The sequence below is a fragment of the Bos grunniens genome, chromosome 9 (genome assembly GCF_055505025.1).
Source record: "Bos grunniens cultivar Pamir isolate PY7600 chromosome 9, Bosgru_T2T1.0, whole genome shotgun sequence".
NCBI lineage: Eukaryota > Metazoa > Chordata > Mammalia > Artiodactyla > Bovidae > Bos > Bos grunniens.
Window position 1 is genome coordinate 35,452,957 of NC_141173.1, and position 22,883 is coordinate 35,475,839.

General features: G+C 40.3%; 2 protein-coding genes across 6 annotated transcripts in view; one reads left to right on the plus strand and one right to left on the minus strand.

The window, feature by feature from the left end:
• NT5DC1 (5'-nucleotidase domain containing 1) overlaps nt 1–22,883 on the minus strand; it is a 112,639-nt gene that overhangs the window by 85,085 nt on the left and 4,671 nt on the right. For 2 of the 5 annotated variants that reach the window (XM_086317193.1, XM_086317196.1), the window contains exons 2-6: nt 20,467–20,558; nt 18,757–18,828; nt 16,076–16,182; nt 12,709–12,788; nt 9,267–9,348 (exon numbers count right to left, since the gene is read on the minus strand). In XM_086317193.1, the coding sequence (XP_086173319.1) occupies nt 9,267–9,348; nt 12,709–12,788; nt 16,076–16,182; nt 18,757–18,828; nt 20,467–20,558 (433 nt within the window). Of the gene's footprint in view, nt 1–9,266; nt 9,352–12,708; nt 12,789–16,075; nt 16,183–18,756; nt 18,829–20,466; nt 20,559–20,674; nt 20,776–22,883 lie in introns of those variants that run through there. The other 3 variants (XM_086317192.1, XM_086317195.1, XM_086317194.1) reach the window with 2 other exon arrangements.
• Nucleotides 858–7,906, plus strand: COL10A1 (collagen type X alpha 1 chain). Its single transcript, XM_086317200.1, has 2 exons — nt 858–1,021; nt 5,064–7,906. The coding sequence occupies exons 1-2, from the start codon at nt 868–870 to the stop codon at nt 6,932–6,934; spliced, it is 2,025 nt and encodes a 674-aa protein (XP_086173326.1). The 5' UTR covers nt 858–867; the 3' UTR covers nt 6,935–7,906.

The following is a 22,883-nucleotide window of genomic DNA, read 5'->3' on the forward strand; positions in this document are numbered from 1 at the left end:
AAACATCTGAGTAATAACTTCTAAAATAAAATCACAGAAAAAGATGGTACATTGCTAAAACTATTAATAAAATTTAAGACAAAGAGTTTATTTTTCAATAAGAAAACAAGGCAAAGAAAACCCAACCTGATCTTGTATGCCTGCCCAATAGAACTTTCCACCATAATTAGTGCTTTCCACCTCTGGGGCAGGGGGAGGAGCTTAAACTCAGGGTGACCTCATGGAGCAAGGGAAAAACAGTATAAATACTGCAGGACAGCTCTGGAGAGGGCATCTTCTGCAGTGCTCACCTGGGCACAGGGCAAGGCACAGAGCACTGGTAAGAAACCACCTCCAGGATCTCCGAGAGTCTGGGTAAGTCCACTGGTAGACCTCCATGTCAGCGTATTTGGAAAAAAGTCTCAGTTATTTGTTATTTTGTGATTTAAAATAATGGCTTTCCACTAAAATCACTCAGAAAGTTTAATTTGTAGCTGTCTGTAAAATATAGTCTTAATTAAACTATATTTGCAAAAACATGTTGTAATCTGAATTTCAGTGTTTTTGAGACTATTGGTAATTTCAGTCTGTATCAAAGATCTTGAGTTATTTAATACAGACATACAACTACAGTTTCTGTGTTTCTTTTATTGAAATCATTTTATTTTCACTTGATTATCTGGATACGGTTTTCAAAACCGACGAAGACATATATTTACATAATTAACAATTATAACTCTCAATTTATGGAATATATTCAGGATATACAGAATAAGGTTAAAAAAGTAGATGAAGAATTCATCTATGCAACATTAGAAAAATAAAGCAGGTCAATAATGAAGCTATATGAAATTATTCTTTTCTGTTTTTCAGAATCCAGCTGAGATCATGCTGCCACAAACAGCACTTTTGCTGCTAATGTCCTTGAACTTGGTTCATGGAGTGTTTTATACTGAGCGATACCAAACACCTACAGGCATAAAAGGCCCACCATCCAACACCAAGACACAGTTCTTCATCCCGTATGCCATAAAGGGTAAAGGTAAACTGAACTACCTATCTTGCTCTATTAACTAGTGGGTTGTTGCTTTATATAATCTTAACCATCTCTTTAGCAAAATGTTTTTTTAAATTTTGGCATTAAATTACCTTCAAACTCCTTAAATAGCCCAAAATGATTTATGGTAAAAGTAGGTCTATTCAAGAACATTCATATCCTTTACATAAGAATAGGAGAAAGACATACCTAAAGAATATTAGGAAATTTTAGGTATAGAATTTTTTCCCTCAAATGTGTGCTTTTTGCACAAATAATTCCCATAACCTGGACATATTAATCCAACCAAATTAGTCATGTTTAAATTGTTTTAACTAAAAATGTCCATTGTACACAAAAAGAGTAGCAGGTTTATATATCTACATGCATACACACATTTCTTTTTACAGCTTATTTTTCTAGCTTACAAATCCAAACAAAATTGAGTCTTAGCTCTCAAATAACATGAGATCCCCTCAAGAGAAATTTAAAGGCAAATGAAGTAGCAATTCTCATAATTTTTTTAATGCATTTTGGTTTAGTTTAGTAGTTAAGTGCACACACCTAACTGCTTTATGCAACCCTGAGTTAGTTAGTTATCCTCTCCATGCTTTAGCTCACTCATCTGTAAAACAAGGCGCATCTATTTCAAAGGGCTGTTCTGAGACTTAAATTAGTTAATACGCAAAGTGCTTAAGGGTTAGCTATTACCACTACTGCTTCTATTTTTCATACTACTTCCATTATTTCTACTCCTATTATTACTTCTCTCCTCCTCTTCCTCTTCCTACTCTAGTACTGGTGGTGTAGCCTTAGGTAAGTTTTAACTCTGTTCTTGCATCTGTTCTTCTGCTGAGCTTTCTTGACTATTATGAAGGGTACTGATATCATGTATATAAAGTACTAACAAATCCTCAAGCAAGGGCAACTTTTAGGTTCATATTCACCAATTTCATTTAATAGCTATCTGGCACAAACTGCCTGCTACATTACTGAATTACACTGAGTAATATGAACTGACTGTAGGACTCAAATTTCTTTTCCATAGTATTTTTCCATTATGCTTACATATTTTATCCTATAAAGCTATGAACAGTTGTCATAAAATTTAAAAATTATGCTTCTGGAGATGACTATTTTTAGCAAACTGAATGTATAGGATTGTCTTTTTAAGAAGAAAGATGAAATTTTAAATGTTTCATGAAAGGTAGCTTAATGATCAGAAATAAATGCATAAATGCAAGTACTCAATAGATACTTTCGATGCTCAAATACAAACACAGTATGAGAAAGAAAAAAGTTAGGAAAAGAATAAAAGACAAGAAAATCTGATACTTTGCTTGAAGCAACAAATGCAATTTGAAATGCTATGACAAGCAGCACTGAATTATACTCTGTATGATCACAAATTCAGACTCTTTGTAGCTTACAAGATCATAACAAACAGTTGTGAATTAAAATAAAATGCACCACCACTATTAGAAGTTCAAAATATTTTCTATCTTTTCACCATAACACACTGTATCATTTTGGTTTTTCTTTTGTAGAAAAAGTGAAAATATATCTTGTTAACAAATGAAAAATTTAGAAGCCATATTTTAACTATTAAATCCACTTTAGTCTACTTGGTAATACACAGTAGAAACAAATACATTATTATCTACCAGCAATTAAATGAAGACAAAAGCCCACAATTTATATAGTGAAACACTGAATTGCTAACAGATATACAAGGAATTCCTGTGCAGTTGCTAGGCATATCTGTTCAAAAAGGTTAAGAGAACTGTCAAAACACACTAAATTATGCTGCAGAGGGTTTCATTACTGGTGAGTACACGGGAACCATTCTCTGACACAATCAACCACTTTGTGGACATTTAAGAAACTTCTCCTCTGGAACCTACCAGGGTAACATTCTAAGTGACAGTGATCACTGTCTTTGGAGTTTCAGTCTCAAATTGGGCTCAATTCAGTCATTCACAGCAAGACTTGCTTTTCCTCTCTACTTTACGAGTTAAACATATTTCCAACCAGACCAAGACATTTTTATATAGACATGATCTTTATAAGATTCTGAAGCAAACCCCAATTTAATATGATTTGCATTTTAAAAATGTCCCATTTTACTGCAAACCATTAAGAAATCCTTTATTCATTTATTCTATTTGCAAGGCATTAGCACTCATTCATTTAGATATATCACATATGTATAGTAACATCACCAACAATATGTGCTAATATATGGAAATCTTTTCCATAAATTAATTTTTCTCAGTCTTTTTCCTCATGTCATTTTCTGAAAATCAATGGGTAAATAAAACTACACATTTGTTTGAAAAATGAAATATAACTTCTAATTAGTACAACATATAAAGATACCCAAATGATTTTCCTATTTCAGTATATGTTTTAATGACTATGCTCTGTATTTTATACTTCATTTATTATCAAATGTTTTCCAAATACCAGAAACATATCTACCCAAGAGTATACATTAGCAACTACTGTTGGCTGACTACTTCTTACATGCCAGTTAATTAATATGAAAGATTTTAAATATACAGTAATGTACCAGTTAACATTTAAAAGAAATTATACCCATAAAAAAATATTTTCAAAGGCAATTTTCAATTCATTTAATATCAATTTCATTTTAGTCTTCATTTTGATATTTAAAGCCATTAAAGATTTAGTTAAATGGAGTTGAAGCATATTAACATGTTTTCTACAAAAAAAGATGGAGCTCAAAAGTGACAGTTCTAAGTCATTTTCAGGGTTTTGACCAAACTATTCAACTACTTTGACATCTACTAAATCTACCATTACTATGAACCATTTTCTGACAGCATAAGAATTGAATATTAATAGTATACACAGACATTCTAACTATATTTCTGAGAACTTATTAAACAGAAAATTAATTTTAAATAAATCCTGCAAGTAGATATTTAAAAACGTAAGTAATTTCATTACCATCTTTGCCAGCTATAGAAGAATTTCTGAGAAAAAAAGACTTTTATCTAGAGGCATATGATAGTGCTGCCTAAAGATCCTTTGACATGGTGATACTTCCCCAATAGTGTATCCCAAAGCCAGCCATGCTCTGTTACACCCCACCTTCGAATGACTAAAACCAAAACTCTGGACACCTCTTAAAGCACTTATCACATGGACACTTGTTTTATTCCCTTTGGGACTACAATTCTTACAGGATGTGTTTTGTACTTTTCTTATACTTACAGTTCAATAACAGATTTCACATCACAGGCACTGAATAATTTTTTAGTTTTAATTTACTATACTAGTAGAAGTATTTAGCTCAAATGAACCCACCGATCTATGAAGTTAACAACAAGTGCATTAATCAAAGAAAATTTTATTTTACCATTTTAATACTATTTTATGTACCTTTCACATTAATTCTCTAATTCCTTATCTCAATTTTAAGTCAATAACAGAGAATGTAAAGAGCTCATGCTTTGTACTGAGGTCAGAAACAACCAAACAAAAGAAAACCCAAAATCTAAACTGTTTACAGCAGGGTCATGGCAGGTGTAAATTAAAACAGACTGCGTTTCTCCTTTACCTTATAGGATAGCTTTTGTGAAGGAAAGTTGTTTTAGTTCTTAACCTGTTCCTTTTTTTATTCTGTACTTGCCTTTTTCCTCTTTTCCTATCAAATGCCATTTTTTTCCTTTTCCTTGGTAGATGATTTTCCTAAAATAAATGCGCTAAAAAGTTTACCTCCAATGCACTCTTATTCCAAACGAATGTTTCAATCCCAGCTTATTTTCATGGATCATTAGGACATAACAAAAGTATGATGGTAGCCACAGTCTTGTGAAACCATCTTCTCTAACAGTATGTTTTAAAACAATATAAATGTCTGAAAACAATATAAAATTGTCTAAAACCATTCAAGACTAGTCTGCCAAAATGGTCTGACTGCCACTGCAGTAAATACCCTGTCCTCACTTATATTTTGAGAAGCAGTGGTTCCTGAGCATCACTAACCCCTCACCTTGTGTGTTCTGTGCATGTCCTTCAGGTGTGTCACTGAGAGGAGAGCAAGGCATCCCTGGTCCACCAGGCCCCGCTGGACCTCGAGGGCACCCAGGCCCGTCAGGACCACCAGGAAAGCCTGGCACCGGAAGTCCTGGGCCCCAAGGACAGCCAGGGTTGCCAGGACCACCGGGACCATCAGCCACTGGGAAGCCAGGTTTGCCAGGACTCCCAGGAAAACAAGGGGAGAGAGGACTAAATGGACCAAAAGGAGATATTGGACCAGCTGGTTTACCAGGACCACGGGGCCCACCAGGACCACCCGGAATCCCCGGCCCAGCTGGAATTTCTGTTCCAGGAAAACCTGGGCCACAAGGACCTACAGGAGAACCAGGTCCCAGGGGCTTTCCTGGAGAAAAGGGTACGTCAGGGGTCCCTGGACTGAATGGACAGAAAGGGGAAATGGGGCATTGTACTCCTTGCCGCCCAGGTGAGAGGGGCCTCCCAGGTCCTCAGGGTCCCACGGGACCACCTGGCCCTCCTGGAGTGGGGAAAAGAGGTGAAAATGGGTTACCAGGACAGCCAGGCCTCAAAGGTGATCAGGGTGTTCCAGGGGAAAGGGGAGCAGCCGGCCCACCAGGCCCTCAAGGCCCTCCTGGGGAACAAGGACCAGAAGGCATTGGAAAGCCAGGAGCCCCTGGAATTCCAGGCCAGCCAGGGATCCCAGGGATGAAAGGTCAGCCAGGGGCTCCAGGAACAGCTGGGCTCCCGGGGGCTCCCGGCTTTGGGAAACCAGGCTTGCCAGGCCTGAAGGGACAAAGGGGACCTGTGGGCCTTCCAGGGAGTCCAGGTGCCAAAGGGGAACAAGGCCCAGCAGGTCATCCTGGGGAAGCAGGTCTGCCCGGACCCTCAGGGAATATGGGACCCCAAGGACCAAAAGGCATTCCAGGCAACCCCGGGCTCCCAGGCCCTAAAGGTGAGATGGGGCCAGTGGGGCCTGCAGGAAACCCTGGGGCGAAGGGAGAAAGGGGCTCCTCTGGCTTAGATGGAAAACCAGGGTACCCAGGAGAACCAGGTCTCAATGGTCCCAAGGGTAACCCAGGGTTGCCAGGCCCAAAAGGTGACCCTGGAATTGCAGGATCCCCTGGTCTCCCAGGCCCCGTGGGTCCAGCAGGAGCTAAGGGAGTGCCTGGACACAATGGCGAAGCTGGGCCCAGAGGTGTCCCTGGAATACCAGGTACTAGAGGTCCCATTGGGCCACCAGGCATTCCAGGATTCCCTGGATCCAAAGGCGATGCGGGAACTCCAGGGCCTCCTGGCCCAGCTGGCATAGCAGTCAAGGGCCTTAATGGACCTACTGGGCCACCAGGGCCTCCGGGGCCAAGAGGCAATGCTGGGGAGCCTGGCCTCCCAGGGCCCCCAGGGCCCCCAGGCCCTCCAGGCCAAGCAGCCCTGCCCGAGGACTTTGTAAAGGCAGGCCAAAGGCCGTTTGTTAGTGCCAATCAGGGAGTAACAGGAATGCCTGTGTCTGCTTTCACTGTTATCCTCTCCAAAGCTTACCCAGCTATAGGTACTCCTATCCCATTCGATAAGATTTTATATAACAAGCAACAGCATTATGACCCAAGAACTGGAATCTTCACCTGTAAGATTCCAGGGATATATTACTTCTCTTACCACATACACGTGAAAGGGACCCATGCTTGGGTAGGTCTGTATAAGAACGGCACCCCTGTAATGTACACCTATGATGAGTACATCAAGGGCTACCTGGATCAGGCTTCAGGGAGCGCCGTGATCGACCTCACCGAGAACGACCAGGTATGGCTCCAGCTGCCCAATGCAGGCTCGAACGGGCTGTACTCCTCTGAGTACGTCCACTCCTCTTTCTCAGGATTCTTGGTGGCTCCAATGTGAGCATATTCTCACCGAGCTAACACAAATCTGCTTGAAAAGGCATTCCCCAACTCCACCCCATCCCACGAAATGCATATGGAGGTAGGCTGAAAAAAATGTGACTAATTTTCCAAAATACAGGTCTGAGCTCTCAGATACGGTAAACATATGTGAAGGCCCTCTTGAGTTTCTAGTCAGCAATCCTAAAACTCCTAAAAGTCTTCTGTGAACTCCTTCAGTATTTAAAAATTTCATCCTGCTAGGCTGAAAAAACGATCGCAAAAAACCCTGAAATGTGATGCTAAATCATGTCAAATTTGATTTCAGAAGTTCAGCATTTCCTTTTAAAAATCAGTCTGTTTCTGACAATTAACAGGAAAATTTCCAGGAAACATTCGGGAGATGTCATATATCTTTATGGGACTTAAATACTTGAATATTCAAATTTAAAAAACACTACATACCCTGAGATCTTTCTGATGGTGCATTACTCAAAGGTTTAAGTGGCCCCTTTTGTCAATATCTATTCAAGTATACAGGTGCATATAGACTTTTTACAGCTCTCGTAAGAAACCCAAAATATTAATGCTAAAGTTAATCTGAAATGCAAGGTGCTTTTGTCATGAACCTCTTCAAACTTTTCTGTGGATTGCTGAAAGCTTTCTATATACCCTTTACAACTTGGAAATGGTGTCTAACCTATTTTATTTATTTGACACAAGTGTGATTAATTTGCTTTAATGACTACTTGAGTCTTATATAATCTTAATATGATTTTGTGGGTTTATAGAGTATTAGCATATGTACCTTGGGCCTCCCATTCCAGTGAAATTGTAATATCAAGGGTTTCAAAATCTGACTAGAAATGAAAAGATATTATTTATTTCTGCTCTGTACTGTATTTTAATGTTTCTGTTTAAAACTCTTAAGCTGTGCCTCATGAAATGTTTTATCCACTCCTTATTTACAATGCAATAAAATAACATCAATAGATGATTATGTCGAATTTATTTGAAACCAGCAATTTGCCATTCTCAACCACTCTTTTAAGGGTTTTCATTTTACAAAGTTAATAAAAAGTAAAATGATAAACTGGTGGGTAGCTTTTCCAAGGGTCATGGATATAGCCTTCTACTGGAGATGGGCATTTCCATACACCCAAGTGCTCATTGTGGACTGAAAAGCCATCAAACAGAACCACATGTGATCTACAGGGTGAAGGGCTGGTGACTGGGAGCAGAAAAGTAAGACAATCACCCAAGTCAGTGATATTCTTCTAGGAAGGAAAGAAGCAGGCAGCAGAGAAACATGTCGTCTGAACAAATATTATGCAGTTATTCACTGCCTTGACATGTTTTTAGTCATAATATTTAGGATCATTTTGATGGCTTAAATGACATTAAAAGGCAGGCAAGAATTTTTATGCCAATCAAATGGCAACATTTTTATTTTTCTCAGCTGAAAAACACTGCCTGTGAGCATCCATCAATCCACTGGCTGAATTAGGACAGTCTGGTTCAAGTCACTCAGGTACCACACTATAAAGGCATCTCTTAATGCCTTAGAAGCAATGTTTGTGTGTAACTCAAGCAAACCTGTTGATGGAACTGTAAAAGCTTGGGCTTGGGTTGGTGATCTCTGCTCCCACTCTGTGTGAGCTCAACCTGCTTTTAAGCATTACAAACAGAATTTTCACTCTTCCTCTCTGACTGTAATTACTAAACTAATGGTTACAGCTGTCACCAAACTCATTTCCAAGCCAAGAGAGACCAAATTCTGGGGTATCCACAAAAGGGTCCTAGCGGTGAGCATGTAAAAGACAGCATCTCTTAGAATACTGGCAACGATGGCCATTAAACAGACATGAAGAAAAGAAGCTCTTAGAATATGACCAGTATCAACTTTATAGCAATATCTTAGGTCAAATTAAATCCTAATTAAGGTACATTAAGAACAGGTACCTTCTAAGTAATTCATTAGACACATAGCATTGAACAAACATCTAAAGCCTCTCTCCAAGAAATGGACACACAGACATAGAGAACAAACTTGTGGACACAGCCAGGGAAGGAGAGGGCAGGACAAGCTGAGAGCGTAGCACAGGCATACATACACGCTCACGTGTAGAACAGATGACTAGTGGGAAGCTGTCACAAAACACAGAGCTCAGCCTTGCACCCTGTGATAACTAGAGAGCCGGACGGGGTGGGAGGGAGGCCAACGAGGAAGGGGGATGTATGTATAATCATGACTGATTCGTGCTGACGTATGGCAGAAACTACTGCAACACTGTGAAGCAATGATCTTCCAATAAAAAAGTAAAAGAAATAAAGTCTCTCTTCACATTACTCACCTTTAAAAGCTGACATTTTATAATTATGTTGTATACCAGCAACTATGTCCTTCCAAAAATCAAATGGTTTTTGACCATTGTTCTGCTAAAGAAAAAAAAAAAACAAATCCAAATGTGACACATGTAATAATTGTGTTTTTAAGCATAGTAGAAAACACTTGGCAAACAACTATAATATTACTGTACTGTAAAACAGGGATTCGTGTTTGAGGAAATAGATCAATAAACTTCTCACGTTTCCAGATGTGATTGTAGAAAAATATCTTCCATGAAAATCATGGCTATAGAGATGTATATACACATGACTAAATATTAATGTAACCCATATAACCCAAATAAAATAAAAATTTCCATGCATTATAAAGTCTAAAAAATATACACTACTTTTAACACATAACAAATCTACAATGTTATAGCTTAGGAGATATCAGGATATGTCACTTCCTGTACCGTGGCATCAATGGAGCTAAAAGGCCCACAGCCTTAAAACTGCAAAAGCTGCTTACTTTACAGTTCTGTGCATATTTACCTGAGTTTCAGTATACAAGAGCAAGTAAACAGGAATATACACAACCCTATAGCCCCATGCTTCCTTGGAGATATTAACCAGTATCCTTCTATATAAACAAAGACCAACTACTAGATAGTATTTAAATTATATCAAGCCCAAAATACTTAAAGACTGGTACATTTGTTACAGTCACTATAAAATGAGAAGCTGACTCCATCCCATAATAATAACTTCTACAAGCCAGCACTATGGCTCAACAGAAACTTTCACAAACACATGACTGTAATTCTGACTCAAAAATAAATCAGCATCTAGTCCTATCAGAATGCAGAGTTCCAAAGAATAGCAAAAAGGGATAAGAAAGCCTTCCTCAGTGATCAATACAAAGAAATAGAGGAAAACAACAGAATGGGAAAGACTAGAGATCTCTTCAAGAAAATCAGAGATACCAAGGGAACATTTCATGCAAAGATGGGCTCGATAAAGGACAGAAATGGTATGGACCTGACAGAAGCAGAAGATATTAAGAAGAGGTGGCAAGAATACACAGAAGAACTGTACAAAAAAGATCTTCATGACCCAGATAATAACGATGGTGTGATCATTCACCTAGAACCAGACATCCTAGAACGCGAAGTCAAGTGGCCCTTAGGAAGCATCACTAAGAACAAAGCTAGTGGAGGTGATGGGATTCTAGTTGAGCTATTTCAAATGCTAAAAGATGATGCTGTGAAAATGCTGCACTCAATATGCCAGCAAACTGGGGAAACTCAGCAGTGGCCACAGGACTGGAAAAGGTCAGTTTTCATTCCAATCCCAAAGAAAGGCAATGCCAAAGAATGCTCAAACTACCACACAATTGCACTCATTTCACATGCTAGTAAAGTAATGCCCAAAATTCTCCAAGCCAGGCTTCAAAAATATGTGAACCGTGAACTTCCAGATGTTCAAGCTGATTTTAGAAAAGACAAAGGAACCAGAGATCAAATTGCCAACATCCGCTGGATCATCAAAAAAGCAAGAGTGTTCCAGAAAAATATCTATTTCTGCTTTATTGACTATGACAGAGCTTTTGACTGTGTGGATCACCACAAACTGTGGAAAATTCTGAAAGAGATGGGAATACCAGACCACCTGACCTGCCTCTTGAGAAATCTGCAGGCAGGTCAGGAAGCAACAGTTAGAACTGGACATGGGACAACAGACTGGTTCCAAATAGGAAAAGGAGTACGTCAAGGCTGTATATTGTCACCCTGCTTATTTAACTTATATGCAGAGTACATCATGAGAAACGCTGGACTGGAAGAAACACAAACTGGAATCAAGATTGCTGGGAGAAATATCAATAACCTCAGATATGCAGATGATACCACCCTTATGGCGAAGAAGAACTAAGGAGCCTCTTGTTGAAAGTGAAAGAGGAGAGTGAAAAAGTTGGCTTAAAGCTCAACATTCAGAAAACTAAGATCATGGCATCTGGTCCCATCACTTCAAGGCAAATAGATGGGAAAACGATGGAAACAGTGACAGACTTTATTGTTTTGGGCTCCAAGATCACTGCAGATGGTGACTGCAGCCATGAAATTAAAAGACACTTACTCCTTGGAAGAAAAGTTAGGACCAACCTAGACAGGATATTAAAAAGCAGAGACATTACTTTGCCAGCAAAGGTCCATATTGTCAAAGCTGTGATTTTTCCAGTAGTCATGTATGGACATGAGAGTTGGACTATAGAGAAAGCTAAGCGCCTAAGAATTGATGCTTTCCAACTGTGGTGTTGGAGAAGACTCTTGAGAGTCCCTTGGACTGCAAGGAGATCCAACCAGTCCATCCTAAAGGAAATCAGTCCTGAATATTCATTGGAAGGACTGATGCTGAAGCTGAAACTTCAATACTTTGGCCACTTGACTTGAAGAACTGACTCATTTGAAAAGACCCTGATGCTGGGAAAGACTGAAGGTGGGAGGAGAAGGGGACGACAGAGTATGAGATGGTTGGATGGCATCACTGACTCAATGAACATGAGTCTGATTGAACTCTGGGAGCTGGTGATGGACAGGGAGGCCTGAAGTACTGCAGTCCATGGGATCACAAAGTCAGACATGACTAAGCGACTGAACTGGACTGAATTGAGGCCTATCAGAAACATCACTGTCATTCTGAAAGACAACATAGGCAAAAAGGAAAGGGATTCTGGCATAAAACCAATTTATGTTCATAGTTCTTAAGCTCTAAGTATAAACTGATATAACCAGAGATCTATTTAATCCTGATACCTAGGACAAAGAAAAAAATCTATATACATTAAACTATGCTCAAAATGATCATTTCTAACATTTCATCCCATTTTTTCTGGTTTTGTACTATCTAACAATGCTTAAAAAGACACGTGGAATTTCTTTACATTTATTTATTTTAAAAACTCTGCTAATGAAACCAAGAAATATTTCTCCACATGTAAGTTTGGTATTTTCTTTTTCTAGATTTTTGCACCCCCTGCTGGAGAACAGGTTTATTATTCTTAGGTATGGTCGTTTTTTAATTTTCCAAAAATACTTTGACCAATTTCTCTATGTCTTTCCTCCTTGGTAACCTCTGAAACTACAAAGGAAATGGAGTAAAATCTCAACTCAAAAGACATATATAATTAAGTCCTCTGTGTGTGTGTGTGCTTAGTTGCTTAGTCATGTCTGACTCTGCGATGCCATGGACTGTAGCCCTCTGTATATGTAGGCTCCTCTGTCCAAGGGGATTCTCCAAGCAAGAATACTGGGGTGGGCTGCCATGCCCTCCTCCGGGGGATCTTCTCAACCCAGTTCTCCTGCATTGCAGACAGTTTCTTTACCATCTGAGCTACCAGGGAAGCTCAAAATCCTCCGATTCATGGCCAAACAATATACCATGGTTTCTAAGAAATGAGTCCCCACTCACCTTTGTTAAAGAGTCTACCACTCTGGCACACAGAAGAGCTCCAGGCAGGTCAAAGTAGTTATCATAAAAGTAGTATTTTCCTAAAAAGAACACAATTTTAAACTGGGATCAAATTAATGCCTCATTTATGTCATATGGAAACTTAGCTAAAGAGGCTATATTTTGGTTTAGTTACTTAAAGGGGCTTCTATTTCAATTCAGAACCACTCTACTCCATCCTGTCATCCACTGTCTTTTAAAGAAGGCTTTTATTTATAATAAAATATGATATGCATAAGTTAAGCATTTTATTAAAAACATTTTAATTAAAGACTATATCATAAACATGAAATAGATTATGGAAAAGTCACAATTTGTATTATCAGTGTCACTGAATTTCAAAACTATCAACCTAACGCTGGAGTACCACGAAGTCCGTTCACTAATCCGTGTTGGTTGATCCCCTGGAGTCTCACATTCAATCTTTATGCAACTTCAGACAAATTTCAGTACAATGTAAGAACAGCCAGGGTGAGAAAAGGAATAAAAAAAACAATGTGTCCTCACATCACGCGAGGACACAGTGTGTACTTATCTTAGAAAAACTTGGAAGCACAGCACAGGCACACTCTAGATCTTGGAGAGCAGAGGGTTTGATTTATCCTCCTTGGCCTGAGGCTAGAGTTCAAGTGGAGCCCTTCCTTGGCACTGACAGCACTTTTGAATCTGCTGTCCCTGGGCAGAACCTTTTGAGGATCCATGTCACACCCCCTTGGTCCACGGCTGACCCCAGCCACAGCTGTGTTGAACACCACTGTCCTTCCTCAAGCCACATCTGTGTCATTCCCTCTCTCTGGAAGCCTCTAGAGCCCATGTGGCAAGCCTCAATGGACAGGTCAGGAATCAGTGAATGCAGGTCCCAACTTCCTATCCCGCAGGTTGACAATTCTGGGAAGTGCTCTCTGTGCTTCTCCTCAGAAGTCCTGGTGGAATCCAGGGCCCTTCTCTGTTCTTTCCTTTCACGTCACACTCTCACTGCTATCTCACTCCTGCAGACTGCAAGCAGGAGCTACCACTCTGCTTTGAGCACAAACCTCACAGAGTCCTCTCTCCTGAGAACTCCTGGTACAAAGAGGAATCAGGCAGGATCAACAGGTGGAGTCGGATTTCAGTTTAATGTAAGGGAGTACTTTTCAAATGGTCACAATTACTTTTGTGCAGATTATTGTTAACTGCCCGCCCCCTTCCTCCATTTGCAAGCTATGTATGAGGTTATTGAACATAGCGGTCTTGTGTCTCAGTGTCTACTATGCACAATTTCCAGTATATTGTAGGCACTCAATAAATGCTTGTTGAATGATCCAAAAATTGAATGGGTTACAGTCAACCTTTGAACAACACAGGTGTGAACTGCACAAGTCCACTTTTACATGTATTTTTTTCAACACGTAAATAAATACAATAAATACTATAGCAGTAGACGATCTGTGACCTGCAGTGAGTTGAACCCACAAATGCAGAAACTGAGACAGGGAGGAACTCCAAGTAGGGAGGGCTGACAATTAAGTTATACTCAAGATTTTCAACTTCTTGAGGTAAGTGTCCCTAATTCCTGAGTTGTTCAAGAGTTAGCCGTATGTTGGAAAGAAGAAGCGTCACAGTAAATTAAGAGAAAACTCTAAGGTCCAGATGCTTATCCCTTTAAATGTTACTTAACGCCCTCATATCTTCATGTCAAATTACCAAGAATATAAAAGAAATAAAGTCAAGTTCTATTAATTCACAAACTGGCTGTATAGGTTTGTATGCCCTTTTCCTCAGTTAAGAATATTATGGTTGTCACAGTCTTCTTGTTTTTTAACTTTTTCACAGCTGAAATTGTTGGGGGGAACATCTCAGACTAGTTTCCATTCTTAAGAAAAGCTAGGATGTCTTTGTCAGTATGAGGAAAAGCAAGAATTTGGAGAAAAGGGAGAAGACGGCCCACATACATCTCTGCCCACCCTGCTATGCTGTCACACCACATGACACACCAGGGCTGCAGGGACCAGGACAGTGGACACAGATTCCCAAGGCTCACTACCCGTAATGCATCTGATCTCTCGGTCTATGATACCAGGGAGACCTGCCTGAGCCAGCCAGCTGGTGTAAGTGGACCTGCCCAGTTCAAACCCATGTTGTTCACCTCTATTTACAACTGCCTACATCTGGACAGGTGGGACAGTGGTAAAGAACCCGTCCGCCCATGTAACAGGCACAAGAGACGCAGGTTTGATCCCTAGGTCGGGAAGATACTCTGGACTAGGAAATGGCAACCCGCTCCAGTAAATTCCATGGACAGAGGAGACTGGCGGGCTACAGCTCACAGTCTAAAAGAGATGGACGTGAATACGCATGCACGCTTGTACACATACATCTGGACAGACTACAGGAGTCTTCCTTATCACTTGAATAAAAAGTAAATCTATCCATTTAACTTCCTAGCTATTGTAAGTTGAGTGTGAAAGCATTCTACACCTAACCCCAAGGTGAACTCTGTTTTTCCTATCAACTTATTTTATTATTAACACATACTTCCTGACGTTTTCTTCTCACTATGAGAAAACAAACCACCCAAAAACAAATATGACAAATAAAAACACGATAGCAATAAGGAATAACTCCAACTATTTTCCAGTTACTATACTTTTGAAAGGAAAATAGGTGTATTCAAAACTACAGTATGGGAGAAAATGACCAAAAAAACCTAGAACAAATGAAAAACTAACAATTAAGACTTTTAATGAGGTCTATTTATAAGTGTTTTAATCATTCTTTATTAATGACATCTTTTGTCTATAAATAATTTTTGAAAAATCTTTTCATGTTTACTCATGGTAAAACTCTTTAAGGAGAGTGGGAAAAAGTTGTGTAAAATCACTCGCAGTAAAGGGTGGCAAAAAGATGATGGTAGAAGATACTAGAAATGGCAGTAAAGAAAAGAATTCTAGAAAACAGGAGAGGTGAGGAATATGAATGTGGGGAGAAGCGGGGAACAGAGAAATAAAAGGATTGTGCAGGTAACGAATTAATAAAAATACAGAATAAGTAATGTATTATTCCTAAGTGCTAAGTCTTCGTTACTCCAGAACAAGTAAAAGGTGAATCAATAAAAACGTTAAATAAAACAGAACCAACTGCCAAAGAAAAACCAGACACACATGGGAAATAATAGTTTCTATGAAACCACAACTGCGGTCTTGTGCATCCTGCCCAGCAGGATGCTGGGTTGAGGGGTGAAATGGAGGAAGCCCACCCCTCAAGACTTCTCTGTGTCTTGATGTCACAGGTTCAGGGTTAAAAACAACATTAGAGGGAATGGCGGCGCTGCCCCACACAGGAACCGTACCTGACCGGAAGGCCATTCCCGTGTCCGGCATGAAGTGCTTCCACTCCTTCCTGCCAAACTCCTCCGCCAGCGCCTCCGCAGACAGCATCTTCGTGCCGTGGCTGGCCCTGGTTTGAAGAGATGAGGTACACGGTTCATCGGTGGTTCCCTTGAACACTCCCTCCTCCAGCCTTGCTATTATTAACTTATTAATTCACCCTAATACTACTAAAGGGTTTTTTTTTTTTAAGAAAAAGGTTTTCAACGGGATGACTTCCCTATTTAGGATCCTATAAGGTATTTCTCTTTTTTGTTGTTATTTCTTAAATTTTTATTTTTAAAATTTTTATTGGAGTATAGTTGTTTGACAATGTTGTGTTAGTGTCTATTGTACTGCAAAGTGAATCAGCGATGGGATACATAAACATATATCCCCTCTTTTTTGAAAGGCATTTCTCTGAAAAAGGCTCTTTTTCTTCCTCCACTTCACCCCTCAACCAGCAAGTGATCAGGAGAAGCACACTCTGAGGTCAATGCTGTGATAGGTGTCCCAGACCAATCTATAAACTACAACTTCTCTGGGAGAAATAGGACAAGCCTTGCCTAAGAAGTTGTCCATTAACCATGCAGATAAGACTTCCCTAACGGAACAAAGAGCAAACAGCTGCAGGGACTAGGTGGGAAGCTGGCCTGTGGGGAGGAGGGAGTCCAAGTCAGAGCAAGAGCTAAGGCCTGCAGGAGGAAAGATGTGCCTGGTACCCAGGGCTGCGCAAGCACAGGGACTATGAAGATGAAGACAGGGTAGTAATGTGCCACTCAAGGACATAAGGTAGCTAAAAACACAATGGGAAACAGTAAGATGAACGTGGCAAAACCTGGAACAGGAAGACAAGAAAGTAGCTATTTTTTGAGCTCAAAATACTGCTTTTACATGGGTTGGGCCTGGTTAAGAGAATCTTACCCTATAGAAAAACAGTTAATATTTCATGTAGTTTACTATGAGAAATTATAATGCTAGATTGTGGTAGCAAAGCAAAATGAAGAAAATGGAAATGAAATAAGAAAGGCAAATGAAAGAAAATCACAATTAGGATCCTTTTTATAGAGAGGTTAACATTTATATAATAAAAGCTATATTAAAGGTGGAGGAATCTTGAGCAGGAAGTACGAAAAGGTATCTACTACATTGTTTGAAAGCAGGCATCAAGGACATAAGCTTATAAACTCAGGAGGAGCTGGCCGGTCGGTTAGCCAAACTTGAATGGAGATGGTCAGACCTTGGAGAAATGATGTTGGGAATGGGGACAGACAGAACAAAGAAAAGAAGCAAAGTTGCAGAATGATTTCTATTCTTTTAACCATGACTGAAGATAGCCAAGTACATTGTAAGAATCGGAAAGGGACATTAAAGGTCATGGTCAAAGCTGCATTGTGTGTATGTATGTATATATGTGTCTGCATATATATATCTATGTTTATTTATACATACAAATGAATACATACACTCATATCTCTAGCTGCCTGAGAAAAAAAGATGTAAATGAATTACAAAATTATCAGAAGTGGAACGACATCTGCTCTAGCTAGCTCCACCGTAGGGGACAGTCTGGGTAGAGTGTGAGCCTGTACTGTACAAAAGGAATGATGTACCCAAAGCAACGAGCATCCTCTTCTTGGACTCCAACTGAGTCAGCATAAATAATAAATCACACAACTGCACGGCCCTGTTAACTTGCCTGTACTGTCAGTACTGGAAGGAAAATAGACGCTTACCCCATGGTACCTTCTGTAAAACACAAAGCAGTGATGGCAGCTGCTTTTCCATTGCCTGTTCCGTGCTGTGCTAAGTCGCTTCAGTTGTGTGCAACTCTTTGCGACCTTACGGGCTGTAGCCTGTCAGGCTCCTCCGTCCATGCTTGCCCTACTCTTATTAACACTCAAAGTGTTGAACTCACCTTCCCTGGTGGCTCAGATGGCAAAGAATCTGCCTGTGATGCAGGAGACCCAGGTTCAATCGCTGGGTCAGGAAGATCCCCTGGAGAAGGGAATAGCAACCCACTCCAGTATCCTTGCCTGGAGAATCCCATGGACAGAGGAACCTGGCGGGCTGTAGTTCATGGGGTTGCAAAGAGTCAGACACAACTAAGCAACTAACACTAACTAACTAAGAAGAGGGGAGGAAAGGGAGTCAGCACTAAGCTTGGGACGGGGAGACGCTGATGAAGGCTGGAAGAATCTAGAAACACTTCCAGAAGCTGAGACACAACATGAGTCCTGTATGATGGGGGCAAATTTGGACCAAGTGGAAGAAAGAGGGGTGTGCCTAGACCACCAATTCTACCCCATGTCCATTCTTTCCTTCTTCCTTAATAAAGAGAGCTTCAATTTTACTCCAGGTTAACATGATAAAATTCCCAGGCTCTTTTGCAGTAGAGGTGGTCAAAAAGCAAGTTAACATTCTACTGTATTTCCTGTGCAAATATTTCTGATAAGCTAAATTTAAAGAATTAGACCTTTCAATCTAATGCTCCCAGATTTATATTTAAATGGCTCAAACGAGTCCTACAAAGACCCGCAGGCACACAGACAATCTCTCATCTGACTGACTCAAGTAATAATCTTGTTTAATCCATACCTTAACAGTCTAATCCTACATGGTAATAAAAGAGTAAAGTTTCGACACCACAACTAAATTCTATTACCTGAGCACGGTGCCGTTATCTGCAAGTTTAATGAAGTTCCCATCTTCCAAATCCAGTGCCAAGCCCTTGCAACTGAAACAGAAAAGTCTGGTTACCAGTCAGTTCACATACTTATTAACACTTAATCAAGAAATAGTAACTTATATTTTCAAAAAGTCATAATGCTAAAAAAAGACTCTCCCACCCAGGTGAATAACATGTTAATCAAACAAGTAAGCTCTTGAATTCTAAAATTAAATATCCTCAGAGCAAGTACATGAGGAAAACTGCTATGTGGGCAAAGGACAGCATATTTAGTGTCTAAACTCTTTGAGCTGAGAAAAAAAAACTCAGAACAAAAAATGAGCACCATTGTATGCCTCTGCTAAAATGTACAAATGTTTTTCATTAAATAAAACACACACAAACACACATTCATATTTTACAAGTTAAGATCTTAGCCAGAATCTTTTCTGTACTCTTTAGACTCTGCCTCAATTTAGGTCAGGCTATAGTAACTAGCCCTCTGGGCTAGGCATATTATTGAAAACCACTAAAAGAAAGTCAAACACTAAGTTTTAGGTTCTTCACTGTAAAAGACTTATGGGATTTGGGAAGAAAAGTGGGTTCAGAGTCATTATTATGAGTAATAAAAACAAGAAGGCATAATGGCCACCAAATACCAACAGAATGAAAAGAAAAGGACAGGATACTTTACAAACATTATTTACTTTGGTCCACAGTAACATTTCCATAAGAGTTTCATATAGCAAAATGTTTCTGTTTCTTCCTTTTCAGAAAGGGAGAAATCAAAAAGGACTAACCAAACACTGGAAGAATGCATAATAGATGAACACCGTTGCTGAAGAATTATTTCTGGACGTATTTTTCATGCGTTTCAGGACAACTGTTAATTTTTAACTGAACGATTTAAAGTGGTTTAATAGGACTTTTGTTTGATTTTATTGGTTAAACGAGGAAGAAAGACAAAGGAAACCTTGGGAAGTTGAGACTCCTAAGCCAGGAAGGGAGTAAGCTGTCAAGAGCCTCTGTTATAGGAATATCTACCCAAATTACACAAAAACAGATGTCCTAATTCAGACACTTATTAAAAACATGGGAATTCCCAGGTGGCACGATGGTAACAACTCTGCCTGCCAACGCAGGAGACACCAGAGATACGGGTTGGATCCCTGGGTCGGGAAGATCTCTTGGAGCAGGAAATAGCAACCTGCTCCAGTATTCTTGCCTGGAAAATTCCAGGACAGAGAAGCTTGACAGGCTATCGTCCACAGGGTTGAAAAGAGTTGGACACAACCGAGCACGCACATGTGCACACACACACGCATTCAAAACGTGATGATTTCCACCTCTTTTCACACAGTTCTGTATAGGAAGGGCAATAAAATAATCTTTTAATAAAAGATGTACATTTTAGAGACAGTTCTTAATCTCTGAAACTCTTAATAATGACAGACTTAACCCATGCAAAAATATCCAAATTAGTCACATTCGCTCTTAGCTTAATTTTCATACTTAACTAAGCAAGCCTAAAAATAGAAAGGACTTTAATTCATCAAATATAAAACTTTTAGTACAGAAGGCATTCTGTCCTTTGGCTCAACTTCACATTTCACCTTCTGTCTCCATGGAAGAAGAAGCATTAAAATTTTATCCACAATAATTAAAAACCAGAGGGAATGTACAGACCTTTAAAAAAAAGCTGCTTACCAGAAATCCCAATCCTCTGGGGTCACCGTGAGCAATCCCTTGTCATACCCTTTCTCCTTGACCAGGAACTGAGCAAAGCTATTATAAATGAGCTGTTAACAGAAAGGAAAAGAGATTAAATGTAAATTTCACTATGCCTTCTTAACTTCACAGGCCTGAAGACCTAATGGAATAAGCCACGAGATAGCTGGGAAGGAATCTGTATTACCTGTTAATTGTGAAGCTTGGCGGGTTAACATTCCTTCCTAGGAATTTATGCACTCCTGCGAGCCCCAGGTAGCTGCTGTCTTTTTTACACTATCAGTGTACAATTACACAACCAAGGACAATTATTAATCCTACTCCTGAAGCCCAGAGGGTTGGAGATCATTAAGACGACAAAGCTTTGTAAATTGATTTAACAATTCACCAGATGATAAACATACTGACCACTCTACATCCACCCCGTCCATCCTTTCCAGAAGGCCCCATGACAGCTGATAACGCTATTTTATGTACTTGAGCCCCAAACAGTGGAGGCCACCCCACTGGCCCAGACCTTGGCACAATCTAAACCTAAATCAGTGTGCACTTATAGAAAATCCCTGTCAAGGAAACCTAACACACACCAATCACAATCTGCCGTGTCAGCTTTACCTCCCTTACTTCTCCCTGGAGAACAGGACCCTCAGTCCCTATTAGGAAATTTCCAACCTCCTAGCCAATCAGACCCTGTTTTTGCATTGCCTCATCTAACACTATAAAACACGGTCATGCCCAAAATCTTTGGGGAAGAGTGCCCCACTGCTTGTGGGGCCACTGCACTCCCCCAATCCAGGAAACGTTTTCTCTAAATGAAGGAACATCCAATTCATTACTACTTTTAGTTTTGTCGTTTGACACAGGGGAATCTCCCTTGTGGCTCAGCTGACAAAGAATCTGCCTGCAATGTGGGAGACCTAGGTTTGATCCCTGAGTTGGGAAGTCCCCTGGAGAAGGGATAGGCTACCCACTCCAGTATCCTGGCCTGGAGAATTCCATGGACTGTATAGTCCATGGGGTCACAAAGAATTGGGCACGATTTCTTTCTTCTATAGGGGAATCTCAAAGAGAAATACACACGATGACCGGGCAGATCATCTACAGGAGGAATCACGGCACCTCCTCAGACACAGGGACTCTCTCCTTTTATCCATTGTAAGAAAAGCTGAGGGGAAAGGAAAAAAAAAAAAAAAAACCTCTGGAAGCAAGCATAAAAGTAAACGCTCTTCTGACTGTCGATAGATTTCATTCTCAACAACAAAATTCCAGGTTTTTTGAGAGTGAACAGTGTCCAAGAGGACACACAGAGTATCCTGACCCTTCTTCTGCAGATGTTAGCCCATGACAGGTTTCAACAGCACTGGAATGGCACAGAGGGGAAGTGGGAATAGATACAGCAGCAAGAGTAGAAGGCCTCCCTGAGGGAGTGATGTCCACACTGGCTCCTGCAGGACAGAGCAGTTAGCTGGGTGAATCCAGCAGGGAGAGGGCCACACAAGTCCAGGGGACACACAGCTCACACAGCTCAAGTTGAGGATTGGGATTATGAGTGTCAGGAGATGAGTACAGAGAAAGCAAAGGCTCCTGGTCAAATAGAGCTGTTTCCTGTCATAAAGCTAATGAAAATGGCTATACATGTACCCCACACAATGAGACCCTGATCCAGGTCAGTTGTTCAGAGTTACATTAAGTCAACACTATGTACAAACAGTCCTCAACCCTGGAGGTGAGTCAGAACCACAGGTGATAGTTCTTAAAACCACCCAGAAATTCCAAGCCTTCAGGACAGGGTGGCTGCTGCTGCTGCTGCTGCTAAGCCACTTCAGTCGTGTCCAACTCTGTGCGACCCCATAGACGGCAGCCCACTAGGCTCCCCCGTCCCTGGGATTCTCCAGGCAAAAACACTGGAGTGGGTTGCCATTTCCTCCTCCAATGCATGTAAATGAAAAATGAAAGTGAAGTCGCTCAGTCGTGTCCAACTTATAGCGACTCCATGGACTTCAGCCCACCAGGCTCCTCCATCCATGGGATTTTCCAGGCAAGAGTACTGGAGTGGGATGCCATTGCCTTCTCCGGGACAGGGTGGGGCTCCTACCAAATTCCTGAAACTGTGAGATGATTGAAAATCACTGACTTCTATGTTATATGAATTTTCACTCATATGAATTATCAATCATAAAATGTACTGAGTCACTTGAAAGTACAAAGTACTATGGACGATAAAAAAAAAAAAAAAAAAAAAACACGTCATGATCCTGCCTGCAAGAAACCAGTGCCCCGGGATTAACAGATGTAAATCCCATGTGTAATGTAAATCCTCAGATGCTTAAAGCAGTGCATGGCACACAAGTAAATTCAATTTAGGTATTGCTATTATCCCCAGTCATGTGGTGGTT